This window comes from Colletotrichum spaethianum, assembly GCF_022836535.1.
Source record: "Colletotrichum spaethianum MAFF 239500 DNA, contig26, whole genome shotgun sequence".
Taxonomy (NCBI): Eukaryota; Fungi; Ascomycota; class Sordariomycetes; order Glomerellales; family Glomerellaceae; genus Colletotrichum; species Colletotrichum spaethianum.
This window is the reverse complement of record NW_026054796.1, coordinates 143,222-159,611: the sequence shown is the minus strand read 5'-3', so window position 1 is coordinate 159,611 and position 16,390 is coordinate 143,222. Positions and strand designations below refer to the sequence as shown.

Below are 16,390 nucleotides of genomic sequence, written 5' to 3'. Positions count from 1 at the left end.
GTTAGAAACAGCTTCCACGTTGCTATGTATCAAGTCAATAACTGATGTTCCCAAGAGGTACCGCTTCAAACTCAAGCGTAGTGACCGGGGTTGGGGTTCACATACCTTGGCTCTAATGAAGTGATCCGGCTAAACCATTCCAGAGCCTCCTCAAAGTGCTCCAAGCCATAGTGCAAACAACCTCCAAGCAACACGCCGTCAATCCACTTCCAGCCACTTTGTTCACATAGATGACTTAGGATTTCTAGAGAGCTCTTGGCATTTCCAAGAGGCGAGCCTCTTGAAAGCTGACTTGTGAATAAGGAGCCAGTTGAGCCCACAACAGGGAAGGCGCCATTCCTGAACTCCGCCACTCCGCCGTTCCAACCAAATGACTGGGCCGAGAGTGGGGGCTTGCTCCCTGGAGGCCCAAACATGTTGCCATGATTGCTTCTCAGATTGGCGTTGGTTATCATGCCAGCGTCTCCAGGAAAGAAAAGGTTTGGAGCCAAAGTGACGACTGGCTGTTTTGGTGGCTTGGGATACACCACCATTCTTGACGTAGTGCTCAAGGCCGAACCAGGCCTAAGCTGCTGAGTTTTGCGCCCATGATGAAGATACGCCAGCAAGTCGACATAACTCCGGTGTGCTTGAGCAAGTACCTTCTCTCTAAACCCCCCGGTGGGTTTTGCTGGTATATTGTACCACCGGCGCTGATGGCTTGATGCGATTCTAGAGCGAGAGCCTCCATATCAAATTGAGTCGGCTGCAGAATCCCCGAACCGAACGTCGAAAGTTGGGTGTAGGGATCCGGCGGTGTGAAGTGAGCCGATGGTCCGAGCATCTGGTTCTGCATGTTAGAAAAGCGATAGTCATACATTGACGGCGATGGTGACGGTGTATGATACATCGGCGGACCAACAAAGCTCTGGCCCTGTTGGTACGCCGGAAGCCAAGGGTTTGCTGATTGCAGAAGTCCTGGGGCGATGGCACCGGCATCATCCGCAGGAAGAACCCCAGGGAAGTATGACTCGGCAGCAAACATCCCAGACCTTGGGCGGAGGTGAGAAGCAGACCCGAAGAACGCAGACACCTCTGGCGCACTGAATCCATATAAAGAAGAGTCCGGGGGAACGTGAGGTCCCGAAAGATTGCCGGCAGGCAATGACTGGTGTGACATATCCTGCTCAAGTGGCCACTGTTGTTGGCTTGGAGGCGTCAAGCTGAACCCTTCGCCCATTCGATCGCGTATGACATTCTTAGAATCGCGGACCTGAGTTGCCTGCGTCATCCTAGGATGACGATTCGGCTCTGTGGTGGGATAAAGGCGATTCGCGCTATAGGCTGTCGGTGCGGCAGATAGGATCATTTGTTTTAGAGGCGGTGGCCCCGAGGCGAAGTGGGTGGGAGAGCCATCGTAGCCCGCGTCGATAGTACCGTTCGGTGTTTTGCGTCGTAACTGATGCTCGGGTCCATCAGGAAAATGAGACTGGCCGGCAACGGTAACAGCTCGGCGCTGGAGAGTTTGACTCGGGTGTGAAGTACGGATCGGGATGGATCTTGGAGTCGTGCCTTCAGGGAACGGGGGGTTCGTGAGATCCGTGGGCAAGCAGCGCAGATGCTGGTCATAAGAATAGGCGTTAATTTGATGAAGGTGATACTGGTTCTGTTGATGCTGCAAGTGATTCTTTTGCTGCTGCTGATGTTGCTGATATTGCTGATGTTGCTGCTGCTGCTGCTGCTGCTGCTGAAAGGGCGGGAGAGGGTCAAAATTTGGCGGTCCTTGCACCATATGGTGCATCTGTACTAGAGGCAACATGAGTTATGCTGTAAAGAGAAAGAGAAGGCGCTCCGAGATGTCATGGGGCGATTAGACGGATGAATTCGCAGAGTCCACGAAGTAGGAGCAAAGTGAAGGATAGACTGGATACAGTGATCCGAGAACCAGTTGTCATCGCCTGCTGGCTAAAGCATGGCTGACTGGCCCGCTGACGGGCATGGCATCTGGGCTGCCTTGTGGTAAGGGCAATCGATGCCAATGCCCGACGCCAGTGCCGGCCACTATGGCCTTGTTATGCCTGAAGTACACCTCCCCTTGACTTCGAATCGAGGAACGCCGAGGTAGAGAACTGGGCAAAAATGGAATGGAGGGTCGTCGTCGATCCGGTAAAATTGCGCCGGGGACGTCTTCGGTCGGAATGAGAGAGGGCAGGGAGACGAGCGGAGAGGGGGACGGGTCGGTAGAACGAGGGTCAACGGCGGCAGCGGCGTCGGCGGCGACGGGAGGTTACGAGAGTAGCTCGAGGTGCTGTCAACGGATGGATGTGTGCAAAAGAAAGGTGAAGCGCGGGACGAGGAACGATGCGACTAGTGTCACTGTCAAGGTACTGTAGCGGCAATTGTAGGAGATGGCGGGAACGGTAGCGATGGCGGTAGCTGTAGGCGTGGGCGTGGGCGTGGGCGTGGGCGTGGGCGTGGGCATGGGCGTGGGCGTGGGTGTGGCTGTCCCTTCAGGCAAGAAAAGAAGCGATCAAGCCCGGTTTGCTATGGCCTGAGGTAGTATAGTTTCTGGTAGCACAGACTCTTTGTGTGGGCTGAAATGAAGAGAGTGGTTACTCTTTTGCCAGACCAGATTCAGAAAATACCCAACAAGTTGCTGGTTGATTTGTTCGATTCGTCTCGATCTGCGCTCGAGAACCCGCCCAAGGCTCCCTCTCTGTCTGCCTGCCCGCCTGCTGCACCAGCCCGCCTGCGTTCGGTCTCCAGCCTGAGGTGACGCAGATGTACGTCCCGCAGTACGTACCCCAAAGTCCCAGATTTGTCAGGGTTGTCTGTCCCTGATTGTGTGCCTGTAAGGCGTAAGGACACCTAGGTCAGCACACGAGCCTGCGTTTGCGGCATCCGTGGACCGTGGGGTGCCTTGGATTAGCGTCAGTCGCAAGTCGAGTCGACTAGTCAGTGTGAACGATGTGAGCCACCAACCTTGTTTGACCTACGATGTAGGTAGGTAGAGGAACGGGGGGACACCAAGATAGAAAATGGAGACGAGGATGGTCCTATCGTCTGGCTTGAGTGATAGCATACTTAGGGCGTGAAGAACAATGCAAGGTTCATATGAGCGAGGCAAATTCAAGAACGGTAGGCATTACTGCAGTAACTTGGGCCTGTCTCCTCCTTCCTTTACTACCCGCACGGAGGAATGCCTGTGCCCTCCTTGGAGTCGAAGCAGGGCCGAATGTGACGGATGTACCCACGGCGTAGATGCACTGAGGTGGGCTTCCCAATTTGGGCGGAATGGTGGTCGTCCACGACGAGGGGTACAGCAGGTGCCTTGCTTCCTGTTTCCCACCGATTTTGATCATTTCGGCACCACTGGAACCCTTTGTTCACTGCCATGCTGCCATCTCCTTCCAGCAAGCTGCTTTGCCTTCGTTCAACTTAGTATCTACCTGCCGGACGTGCTGCATGCCCTGGCTCGTCTGTGCACTGCAGAGATAGGATATCGCTTCTCCGTATTCATCCCCCGACCCATACTGGTTAACTGGTGCTGGCAATACGCCATTTGACTGCCAGGATGTCTGCATGTCACCTATCAACTAGGCAACCAGGCGACCAAGAAATGATACACTTGCCCAGTGCCGGAACCGGTTAAAAATAAAGAAGCCAAGTCAGGAAGTGCATGCACACGACACATTGTCAACGCACTGATAGCCGACTGTTGAGGTGACAAACCTATTTCCATGCATTAGTGTCAAACACATTGGTTTCGCTACGCTAACTCGACTACTTCAAGACAACGCCAACCTGCCAGTTGCTTGTCCTATCATTGTCCACACAGACCACCACTTCCCAGTGTTGACTATTCTAGCTCAACGGCTGATTGTGATCTCTCGCACTGCTTCCACCACTGAATACATGACAAGGCAGGCAAACCTCACAAGTACATGTTATATGGAAGTCGCCTGAACGCACATCCATCGATTTAACTCGTGGGTCGCGACCATCGTTTTCTAGTGGTCAAATGCACCATTTGAGCCAACCATGCTCAAATACCGCTACAATAAAACAGTTTAGTATTCTCCGGTCTGGGGGACGTCGTGTACGGACGTCATTCACACTATCAATCATGGAGGACTAGTGCCACGAACAAGTATGACACGATAGCGAGGATGATGTAGAAGCCGTCACTAAACCCCGAAGGCGGCGGGATTCGATACTGTGTGGCGTCTTCCAATGTACCGAGATGGTCGACTCTCTCGCCCACTCCTATTGCTCGTCACCCACGTGGAGCAGAGGGGCCTTCGAATTTCGTGAGACGCCGCAGCAAGTATTGGGCTCTATACATTATCACGGTCAATCTAATGGGGAGACGCCACGAGAGAGCGATAGCATCTCTCGGAGTGTAATTGAGGGATACGCATACAAAGACATCACGACAGTTGTTGAAGAGGTCGCCAAGTGGGCAGGCGGCAAGCATCTGTTGGTCATTTGATTTGGTCATTCGGCAAGTCTTTTTTCTTCGCCCAAGGTTATCCCTTTTGGGTAGTCCCCTTAATGCAGAACCAGTCCTAAACTCCAGAAGTCATGCGAGAGTGTCCGTCCGGCTATTGACCTCCTTTACTCCTCGGGAACTGTGGTGCGCATGTCAGCCGGCTATCGCTCGAGGAAGGCCGCAGTGTCTTCGGATGACCACTGCCAGGGATAATCGGGCACTTACTGTCAATCTCACCAGCCTCAATGGCCTCGGTGATCGCCTTGGGGGTCTTGCCGTCAACCTGGCATCCAACACTGTTTGCCGTACCCAAAATTTCCTTGACAGTACCCTCCAGCGACTTGGAGAAGGACTTGTGGCGCATGGTTCTCGCGATCTCGATGATCTCGTCAAGAGGAACAGACTTGTTGTGCTTGATGTTCTTCTCCTTCTTGCGGTCGCGGGGGGTTCCTTGAGTGCGCGGATGATGAGGGAGGAGGCGGTAGGAACGACGGAGACGGCGGCTTGACGGTTCTGAATGGTGAGCTTGACCGTCACGCGGAGACCCTTCTGTAGTTCAATCGCCGTCAGTGGTGTTCTCGTCCAGATATTGTTCACACCGAGAGGTTCGCATCATACCCAGTCGCCGGTGGCCTTGGCGATATCTTCACCAACTTTCTTGGGAGACAGACCGAGAGGACCGATCTTGGGGGCCAGGGCGGAGGAGGCACCGACCTCACCTCCAGTGGCGAGGAGGTGGCTGCGTTCGCACTCTAGGTTAGCGACTTGTTTCTTCGACTCGACGGAAGAATGCGGGCTCGACGAACATGACCTTAACCTCGTTGGGATCGAATTTAGGAGCTGCAGACGGCGTTTAATGTTAGTATCTCGGCAACATGTTGACGGGCTGGCCAGCGGCCGAGGGGTGACCTACGCATTGTGACTGCTCTCGGATCTGGGGTCTGGTAGGAAAGTTGGTGATCGAAAGAAGAATTGAACTCTTGGGGAGGACGGGAAAAAAATCGAGATAATCCAGATTGTGCGTCGTAGGGCAGGCGCAAATGGCAAAGGCAAGACTGAGCCACACCTACCGTGGCTAGAGTGTTTTAACGAGAGCTTAGCCAATCATTACGAGTTTTGGGGCAGTAGAATGGGTCGTGGGCGAGCAAATGCCAGTTGAGTCACGTGTATTTTCTCCCTCTTTCGGAGTGTTGGGTTTTACAATTTTGACAATTCGCAGGAGCGCCATCACAAGCCACTTCACAAGCCACACAACCATCCCTGCTCCCTCCCGACGCGCATTGCCCTAGGTACCGTAGCTACTCATCAGATCCGACTTTGACTACTGCTCGCTTTAGCCTAAGGCAGCCTAGTGGCCACTTTCGTGCTAGGCTTATTATCGAAGGCGGTCAACAAAGCTGCCAGCAGCCAGCAGCCGGTCAGCCAGCCAGCCGGCCAGCTGCCACTCTACACAACTATCGCCAACCCACCGTTATTCGAGATGCCTGCCCGCCAGCCACTTGGCGATATCAGCCCAAATACCCATACGTTGCCAGCGAAAAAGCCTCGCGGCAAGAAGCCTAAGCCGATTACTCAGCGAAAATACACTGCTGCTCTGCCAATCAAACGACCCGAGCAATCGTACAATCAGCGGAAAAAAGTGGCAGTTGTGATGTTTCTTGAGCACGAGCGTTATCCTATTGAGGCCAGGCCGGCCACCCGCCAACGGGCTGGCGATACTCGTCTTGACCCTGCTAACGGCCTCCGCCGCCCGACTTACAGCGAGGCTGCTGCCCACTTCAAGATCCCTTGTACTACTATCATCGATTGGTATAAGCAACGAGAGACTATCGTCAACTCAACAGCTCAAAAAGGCAGGCCTGATTGGCCAGAATTAGAGGCTGATCTCTATGACCTATTTCGGTAACTTCGCGATAAGTCTACTATTGTCACAACTAGCTGGTTTAGGCGTACATCAAAGGCCCTTTTTCGCAAGGCCCACGATAACAACAACAACAACAACAACAATAACCCTCTTGCCGTCTCTAGCCCAGCTACTACCTTCTGATTCTCTGTGGGCTGGTTTGCTCTTTTTCGCTGCCGCTGGAATATTTCCTATCGCCGGCTTACAAAGCAGGCCACCAAGTTGCTAGTTGACTATCTACGTATCGTTACCAACTTCCTCTACTTTAACCGACGTGTTAGCTAGCCGGCTTTGGCCTGGCAGCCAGTTGGTGGCCTCTGATTTCTATTTGACTGTATCCTTAACTTTGACGAGACCCCTATACCCTTCGAGTATCTCGATGGGTCAACGTGGGCCGACAAAGGCAGCCGTATAGTGGCTGGCAAGAGTGACCGTAGTAGCTGGAGTAAGCGGCAAGCTACACTTATCCTCTACATCTTTGTTGACGGAGTCTAACGGCTGCTGCCCAAGCTCATCTTTCACGGCAAGCCTACTAACCAAAACGGCCAAATCGAGGCTAAAGAGAGTGCCTTTTACAGCAACGAGATAACAGTTAAGTATAACGATACTGCGTATAATAACGAGTATCTATTAGAGAAGTGGCTAACTAACGAATTCTTCCCTCTTACAGTAGGGCAAGAATATCTCACAGTTATGGACGTTGCTACCTTCCACAAGACCCCTACTATCCTCAGCCAACTTCGCTACAACTATATCACACCTAGCCTTATACCAGCCAGCACAACCTCCCTTCTTCAACCTCTCGATACTGCTATCAACAAGCCCTTTAAGCAGTGGCTATCAGAAGCAACCGACGACTACGTCTACCAATTAGAGCAGTCTACCCAGGCCAGCAGCAGCAGCCAGCCACTTATATGGTCAACGTCAGCAAAGCGTATTATGGTCACCCATACTGTGGCAACAGCTGCCCGCCGCCTGGCCTCTGCCGAGAAGGCAGAGATGGTCCGGCAATCCTTTCTCCAGTGCGGTATTTCTGGCTGGCCAGATGGCAGCGATATCTCGAAGATACGGGTGAAGGATATACCTATCGAGACGGTTCTGTGGGATGGATGGGATACCTTTGACCTCGATAAGCGCATCAAAGAGGAATTAGCCGATGACCCAGAGATCCTCGAGGATGCTGATGGGGACAATACAGAGTACATATCTACAGCAGAGGACGTCCAGCAGCCCATTGGAAATAACCCATTGGCGCCTGTTGACTTGACGAGGCCCATGCGGCCGTGGGACCTCTAGGTATATACGTCAATGCCACCAACAAGGTTAATTTGTCAGCACCTACCCCCCTTTCTGCCAGCTGACGGCCTTGACTAACCCCTGACTTTGGCAGTATCTGACCCCTGATTCTGCCGTCACACTATCCCCTATTAGTCGGCCACTAGGCTACCTTAGGCTGAAGCGAGCAGTAGTCAAAGTCGGATCTGATGAGTAGCTACGGTACCTGTTCTTGACGTCCCAGCCACCCTTCGAGAGACAAAGGCAAAGAGGTACCTATGCAGACCGTTGGCTTAGTGGGGGCGGGGTAGGTAAGTGTTAGCAAGGTGTAGATAGCACAGTATGTAAAATATTTGATTGGGATTCCACAGTAAGCCTAAGTCCCCCCCCACTGAGTCCCGCCCGGCATGTGCAAGTACCTCACATACATCGACTCACCGCCATCACTAGAAATCTAAGCCCAGCTGCTAGTGGAGGCAGGCAGGTGATATCTCATCTCATCATCAAACTCCCTGTACTCAGGCATTCAATCGCAACCTCTTACATATCATTTCAGTTTGGCCACCTGTAGTAACTCATATGATTGTTCCGTCTCATTACATCGACTACCTAGCATCTATAAAAAGCTGCCGTCGGAGAAGAGTCCAAAAATGGTCCGCAAGCAACGGGCCGACTCCAAAATCTGCGATGCAAATTCCCCCTCCGCAGTATGATGCAGGCTTTGGCTACAACACCCATAAGCCAAAGCCGATGAGCTGCATCCAGACACAACCAAGCAAGTCTCTGTGGCACTTTGATTAGTGCCACAAGGACCTGGTCGGTCCTTGCTGTTTCCTAACCCCATCGCCCTTAATTCGCCTCGCACTTGACATGAACCCAAGTCATCTGGTTAGTTGGTGCCACTTACGGCGAGTCTGAAAAGTAATCGTTAGCCAATCAATCCCAGCAAAGTTAGGAAGCCAACTGGTCATACTTCATGAGATGGTCCATGAAGGTCTGCAGGGAGACATCATCGGTGAAGATGGTTTGCGCATTCTGCGCACCCACCCCGCCATAGGCACCAGTGGTGTGCGTTGTCGAGGGATTAAGTTTTGAGAGAAGGAATCTAGCTTGTGATCCACCCGCATCACAAACAATGAATCGTGGGAGCGGGAATCTGTCGGTGATGAGGTCCTGCATCGTGTTAGCCGATTCGACACATCTACACATTTACCATTCAGGACAGAACATACTCTGGCATCTTCCTTGGGCTGCTCAAGCAAAGAGGCAAAATTCTCATAGCCCTCCTGGTCCTGATAGCCCGCTTTTCTCCATTCCGCCACGGTCTCTCCATGGAAAATAAGAATATGGAAGAAAGTGTCGAGAAGAAGGATATGGGTGGGTTGAATCGAAGTCGAGTCCAGGAGAACGGGTTGCCCACCATCTTGGTCGAAGGTGTACGAATCTAGTGTGGGCTGGATCATGATAAGCGAGTTGCTCACATCCTCGTGGTTGAGGACATGACGGTAGAAGGCCGTCTCGTCGGGTGAGTTGTTGAAGACCTGAAGGAACTGGCTTCGTCTCAGGTGGAACATGAATTGGGGGTACAATGTGAAGTTCTTCTCCAGGCGGAAAGATGACGGATCATCCTTACGGTAGTCTGCGAACCGGGAGCAGAGTCTGATAAGCATCCTGTCAACCCACCGAAGAACATCTGGTCCGTCATCCACCTCGGCCTTGAAGACAGCGATGCGGGACATGAGTACAGCGGCAGCTTCCTGGTCAAAGGACTGTGCGATCGCCGGGTCGCCAGCTGGGCCACTGAGATTTCTGGCAATCGTTGTTACCCTCAAGTGGAACTGACCAGAGGAATGCTGGTAGTATGTAAGGAACTGAATCATGCCCTTCTGAGGCGTTTGCTGATGCTGCGTAGGACCTCCTTGGCTCGCAATCTCGAAGTAGACGCCGTAGCTGGCGTTGGGGTCAATACCGCACATCTTCCAAGAGCATGTGTTGCCGATTCCACACTCCGTTTCACCCACTGACGTGGACTTTTTGTTGAGTGAAATGGCATGGCCAATCAGACCAGTGACCTTGAGTTCCTTGGTGGTCAACACCTCGAGGGTGGCATTGAATCCCATAAGCAAGTTGTCATCGCCGTCCTTTTCGAACACGCGGATGAAGGATTGCCTGAACATAGATGAGGTGAAGCTATCCGTCAGAATCATATGACCGCCAGTTGAGTTGCAAAGCCCCTTCATCTCCAGGAGACCAACTTGATCGAGACAACCCGCAAATATATCAATGATATGACCATTGTGCGCAGTTCTCTTGGCAAGATTGTCATAGAACTAGGACTGCGTTAGACTAACATTGCGGGGATATATATGCACACAGACATACCTTGAGGGCCTTCTTGTAGTACTTGATGTTGTCACGGTCAATGTCGTGATGCGATCGAATGGGTTCTCTCAGCTCAGGGCCAACGACCATGCCGGGTCCCTCAGTCGCAGGGCCACCAGCAAACAGCATGATGCGACCACCAGCGTGCTGGAAAGAGGATTCGAGTAGTCCCACGGCAACACTGAGAGCGACGCCAGAGCATCGCAGACTCCTGCGGTCGTTGGCAACGGGCCAGGGGTCCTTCTGGAGTTGTTCCAGCGCCTTCGTCAGTTGAAACTCGGCCTGCTGGACGGGCAGCAAGAATCGTGACGCAGGGCCAGCAGGCATCGGTCTGCCGGGCTGCTGCTGGGGCATGCCTGGGCGCATCGATGGGGACAGCAAACCCAGCATTTCTTGAACCTGCTTCGCAGAATAATCCTTGCTGCCGCGAAAGACATATGACTTGGCGCATTCGGTGTAGCCGATCTCGTGGACTTGGGCCTGTCCGGGTCAGCGGTTGGCATCTCAGCTTGGCGGCGTAAGCAATTTCAAATACCATTGTACCGTATGTGATCAATCCGACAAGCGCATTCTCGGGGAGGAGACTCAGGCTCATAACCAGTGACTCCTTCAGCGCAGCCAAGCTGTCCTCCTCTTGGCAGGTATCCACGACATAGAGGAAAATGGGAGGGCTTGGTGCTGGGCGTGAGAGACGGTATTCGATCGTAGTGTTGGAGGGATGCAGCTCGGGAGGAATGGCGTTGGCAGTAATGTCTTTGTAATGAGGTGGAAGCGGGTTCCTTGAGAGGCAGAATGGGCAAATCCAGAGACGAGCTCGCACGTCCACCGAGCTGCATGAATCGAGGTTAGCATAGCTCTGCATGGTAAAGGGGATATGCTTCTTCACCAGAAGGGGTTGAGAACAGAGCGGCAGGGCTGCTTGCAGGTGACGGGCTCGAATTGGAGAAGAGGTGTGTCGGGTTTCTCCTTCAAGGGAGTGTAAAGAGCACCGATTGGGACAACAAGCCGTGACGCTTCCTACGAGCTCATCTTTTAATAAATGCAAGCAAGTCAAATAGACGAATCATTGCGACATACCATGCGGGAGCTGGGGAAAACGTTCCAGCTGAGACGGACGCCATCGCGGTCCTCTACCTCACTCCACTGCTCTTTAAGAGCTTCGTAGTCCATCGTTATTCGACTGTAGTTCTATAATCGACAACGACGCGATGCACAAGTAACGGCGTTCGTATGAGGCTGGTCGGGGGTATCGAGAGCAGGTGCAGATTGTATTCGTTGAAGTTTCCGTCTGTGGCTACTCGGAAAAGTGGATGGATGGACAGTAATCGTGGATATGGTCAGCTCAGGACACGATTGTAGATAGCTTCGAGTGGCCACGTTCCGATGCAGGTGGTTGACAAGGGATAGAGGCTCCAACCTGGAAGTGTGGCTTGACTGGGTGGAATGTGGCAGAAACCAGCTCAAGTGGAGACCAGTCGCTTAGGGTACTTCAGTAGGTATGTAGCTAATAAACGTACTGTAGCACCCGGTGTATAAAAACAGGTATATTAAAAAGCCTACTACTATAAAAGGGTTTAATTTACCTACGTTATAGTAATTATATGATTTTTTATTATAGTAAGTAAATTAATTAAGGATAATTATATTTATATTATAGTTTTAACGTATATATATAACAAGTTACCTATTATAATAAGATACCTACTTACTTGTTATACGTTAAGAGATACTTTTCTACCTATTTTTAAAAAACCAGATTCTTATCTAAAATAAGTATAACTTTATACTAATAAATATTTAATAATTATATAGTAATAACGTACCTGTATAGTAAGTCGGCTAATATAATAAGTTAGTTACTGTGAAGGGCTAGGCCTAGAGTTTGGTTTAATAGATAGGTAGCTTAATTAAGTTTATCTAAAGCCAAGGAGGGGAAGGAAAAGGAAGAGAATTATTGAGTAGGGTACTATATAGATAGTTAAGCTATTGGGCGGTTACGCTGGGTAGAATGCTAAGGTGATTGCTGGGAGGTCGCTAGACGTTCAGCTAAGGCAAAGCCTAGCCACGTTCAGGGCTTAGCCTGTTATAATACCTTCTTCTTCCTTAATATACTTTTACTATATTTTTTACTAGGAGTTAAAGTCTTTATTAAATATAAAAATACTTTTTTAATAAGCCTTAAAGGCGTTTAGGGCTTTTATGTCTTATATTATATTAATTAGCTTTTAAGTAGATTATATATAGCTTATTTACTTAACTAATATCTCCTTATAATATTTTTTATTTATTTATTATTAATAAGCTATTAAAGCTTTTTTAATAGCTTATTTTATACTTTTAGTATTATTTAATATAAGTATTAGTTAAATATTATTTTAATTTTATTTTAGTAATAGATTATTAGTTATTTAATAAAAGATATTTATATAAAACCTTAAGTAAATTCTATTTAAGATATTTAATTTTACTATAGTAAAAAGACTACTTTAGTTATAACTAGTATACTTTTAATATAACTAATTTAGTTTTTTAAATAGTTTTAATAAATAGTAATTAACTATAAAAAGTTAAATATAGTCTTTAACTTTAAATCTCTTAATAGTTATTTATTATTAGTTTATTAAAAAACTTTATTTTAATTGTATAATAGTTATAATAGTTTATATAAAGTTTATAATATCTTTAAGCCTTTATATTAAATCTTTTATAATAACTTCTTAGTTATTAGTTACTAGTACTTTATTTTTTTAACTAATATAAGATTTATATTTTATTTATACTTTAAGAAAAATAAAAAGACTTTAATGATTAAGTTAAATTAGTTATTTAAGGCTAACTATATAATAAATAACTATTTTCTTTAATCTTTTTATAAATAATAAATATAAACTTAAAAAAAGCTTAAATATTTTAGTTAAATCTTTTAGTTTTATTATTTATTTAAAAGTAATAAGTAGTATTTAAGTAATATTTAATACTTAATAGCTAATAAAACGTTATTTAAAAGTAGCTAGTTTAGTTATTTCTTTTATTGTTAATAATAAAATAAAAAATACTATAAAACCTTATATAGTACTATAAGAAGCGTTTTATATAGGCTTTTACTTTTATAGATTTTATTTCTTTAAGGGTAATAGACTTATTAAGTTTATTTATAATTACTTATAAGTAGTATACTTTTTAAAGGTTATTTAGTAATAGATTAGTAATAAAGTCTATAAATAAGTTAGTTTATAATTACTAGGGAATTAGTAATAGTTTTAAGAACCTTTTTTTAAATTATTATTATATATACCCTTTTTTATAAATATTATAGTTTTATATAAAACATTTAATAGATTATAATAGATTAAGCTAAAAGAACTATTAGCTAATAATATTAAAAGTATTATTATAGCTAAGATAGTTTATAGTAAAAGAGTTATAAGATTATTAAATTATTTTTATATAAAGTATATTTATCTTATTACTAAGGTCTTATTTACTTAGTACCTATATATATTATAAAATAAGAGTTAATTTATAGTGTTTATAAAGTATTCTTTAATTTATACCTTTAGACCTAGTAAAAAAGAAAAAGCTTTTTTTTAGTAAGTAATAACTTAAAAAGCTTATAAATAGGTATTATCTTATATTAACGTCTTGTTCTAGAGCTCTTAGAGCTTAGAGTATTCTTTAAAGATAACTATATATAATAAAAGGTCCTAGTAGCCTAAGCTACTTAGGGCTTATTTATTATGCTTTTATTACTTCTAAGGGTAAAAGTTAAAATAACTTAAACTACTTAACTTAGCTTTTTCTTATTCTCTTATTCTTTTAGTATATCTTATTCTTAGTAGAATAATATATCTAGGACTATAGCTTTTTGCTTAAGTTAATATTTTAAATAGAATTTATACTAAATAAGTTCTTTAGCTTAATGTACCTGTATAGTAAGTTAGCTAACATAGCGAGTCGGCTACTTCCTTATTATACCTTAAAGGGTACTTTTTTAACTATTTTTTAAAAATCTAATTCTTATCTAAAATAGATATAGCTTTATAAAGAGGTTTTAATAAGAGTTAAAAGCTAATAAAAAATCTATCAGAAATTCCTATCTTACCCTAACCCTTAGTTCTACTTAACCTTCCTTATCAAAGTAAACAATAAGGTTTCTAAGGGTTATAGTAAAACAATAATTTCTAGTGGATTTTTAATTAGCTTTTAACCTTAATTAAAACCTCTTTATAAAGCTATATCGATTTTAGATAAGAATTAGATTTTTAAAAAATAGTTAAAAAAGTGCCCTTTAAGGTATAATAAGGGAGTGGCCGACTTGCTATGTTAACTGACTCGTTATACAGGTACGTTATTTACTTTATTATTCTATTAATTTTACTTTTTTATAAAATACTTTAAGCTTTTATAGTTTATTAAGACCTTAAATAAGCTTATACTTTATAGTTTAGCCTTTTAAGTATATAAATTACTAAGTATAGCTAAGAACTCCTTATTATAAATAAAGTAATTATATCTAGTAAAAGTTAACTTTTATAAGTAGTAGGTAATAGCTTAGTGTTTTTTAGATAAATCTTTTTAGGTTAGTATACCTCTTAAGGTATACTTAAAGTAATTAACCTTAATAAAAGTTTTTTTTTAGAATTAAATTATTATAGTATTAAGGCTTTATTAAATATTAACTTTAGTTATTAAAAAGCTTTTTTTATAGTTTTTTTTAATAAAATATAGTAGTCTTTTTTATAAGTTTAGTAAGTAAGTAAATAATCTTAGTAAAGTTTAGTATAAATACTTAGTAGTAGTTAATAAATCCTAGGAAACTCTTTACCTTTTTTATAGTCTTTAAGGCCTATTATTTTATAATAGCTTTTAACTTTTTAAGGTTATATAAAAATTTTTATCTAGTAGTAACTATGAAGCTAATATACTTAATAGTTTTAATTAAGAACTTATATTTAATAGATTTAAAGTTTAGACTTACTACTAAAAAAATAATAAGTATATAATAAACCTTTTTTTTATGTTTTTTTAAGCTATTAGTATATATTAAGATATTATAAATATAATTAGTAATAGAATTATTAAAAAACTCTTATAAAATGTTATTAATATAGTATTAGAAGGTTATAAGTATACTTATAAAACTAAAAAAGTAGACTAGCTACTTAAATAATTTATATTAAGTTTAGAATATTATTTTAGGTTTATTTTATTTATTTATTTATAGCTTATAAAAAGTAACTATTATATTAAGTTTAGTATATTATTTAGTAGTATTAACTTAGTAAAAAGTCTTTAAGATTAAAGGAAGACGGTAGTGATTCTTTTTTATAAAAGTATTTAAGGCCTAGTAGTCTATATAAAACTATTATTCTTTATTTAGTTTCTATATAAATAAGACTAGTATTAAAGTAAAAGAGCTATTTACTTTAATAAACCTTTTATCTAGAAGGTCTTAAAGCGTCTTTTTAAGTACTAAGAGCTCTTTTTATAACATGTTATATAATAGCCCTTAAAGTAATAGTAATTTATGATTATCTGGTTCTTATTTAATAGGGATTTTATAGTCTATGCTTAGCTAATAGGGTAATAATAGGTATACTTTTTAAGGGTTAAAGAGTACTTTAAATTCCTTTAAAATATCCTTAAAGACCTAGTTAATAAGGTTTATTTTTTTTTTAGGTTAAAGTACTTAGTTAATATTATTAATACTAATAGCTTAGACATATTTAATTACTTAGTGTCCCTAAGCTATTTACTAATAAATTACTTTAAACTTAATAGCCTCTAGGAATGTTTTAAACTAAATTTCTTTAACCCTCTTAGGGTTTTTTTCTTTAGCTATATAAATAATTATTTTCTTTTTTTTATAAAATAATTATTATTTTATTAAGTTATGAATAATATAATTTACTTTAAACTAGAGGTTACTTAGAAAGATATTTTAGTTTAGGCCCTTAACTATATAAATATAAATCTTCTATATATAACTACTTAACTTTAAAGTAAATATTATTATACCTAAGGCTAAAACTCCTTTTATTTAGCTAATAAATCTATTAAATGTTTTTAGTAAATAGTTAATATATAGTAAATAAAGACGTTAAGTAAAGTTAATATCTATTATTATATAACGTATATGTATAGTAAGTCGCCCATTAAAGTAAGTCGCCCATGTTCTTATCGTATATAAAAACCCTATTTTACAACTATTTATTAAAAATCTATTTTAAGCTAAAAATATAATAGGATTTCTGTTTTGGTATTCGATAAGCATTAAATTATAGGAAATAATACTCTAAGAATTTTACTTTTAACCTTATACTTAGATCTCTTATTATAAGAGCTAGATAAGCTAGTTT

At 43.2% G+C, this 16,390-nt stretch overlaps 4 protein-coding genes across 4 annotated transcripts; 1 reads left to right on the top strand and 3 right to left on the bottom strand.

The window, feature by feature from the left end:
• Positions 1-4,596: 4,596 nt before the first annotated feature.
• Positions 4,597-5,388, bottom strand: ColSpa_09009 (60S ribosomal protein L12; the record flags this gene model as incomplete). Its single annotated transcript, XM_049275221.1, has 4 exons — positions 4,597-4,610; positions 4,697-4,901; positions 5,090-5,223; positions 5,385-5,388. The coding sequence occupies 4 exons, from the start codon at positions 5,386-5,388 to the stop codon at positions 4,597-4,599; spliced, it is 357 nt and encodes a 118-aa protein (XP_049131178.1).
• Positions 5,389-7,067: 1,679 nt separating this feature from the next.
• Positions 7,068-7,670, top strand: ColSpa_09008 (uncharacterized protein; the record flags this gene model as incomplete). The annotated part of the gene is made up of 1 exon (XM_049275220.1): positions 7,068-7,670. One exon carries the CDS (start codon positions 7,068-7,070, stop codon positions 7,668-7,670), a length of 603 nt encoding a protein of 200 aa, XP_049131177.1.
• An 868-nt stretch (positions 7,671-8,538) lies between these two features.
• Positions 8,539-10,893, bottom strand: ColSpa_09007 (protein transport protein SEC23; the record flags this gene model as incomplete). Its single annotated transcript, XM_049275219.1, has 5 exons — positions 8,539-8,563; positions 8,623-8,822; positions 8,882-9,883; positions 10,116-10,511; positions 10,567-10,893. 5 exons carry the CDS (start codon positions 10,891-10,893, stop codon positions 8,539-8,541), a joined length of 1,950 nt encoding a protein of 649 aa, XP_049131176.1.
• A 20-nt stretch (positions 10,894-10,913) lies between these two features.
• Positions 10,914-11,201, bottom strand: ColSpa_09006 (protein transport protein SEC23; the record flags this gene model as incomplete). The annotated part of the gene is made up of 2 exons (XM_049275218.1): positions 10,914-11,048; positions 11,109-11,201. The coding sequence occupies 2 exons, from the start codon at positions 11,199-11,201 to the stop codon at positions 10,914-10,916; spliced, it is 228 nt and encodes a 75-aa protein (XP_049131175.1).
• Positions 11,202-16,390: the final 5,189 nt, after the last annotated feature.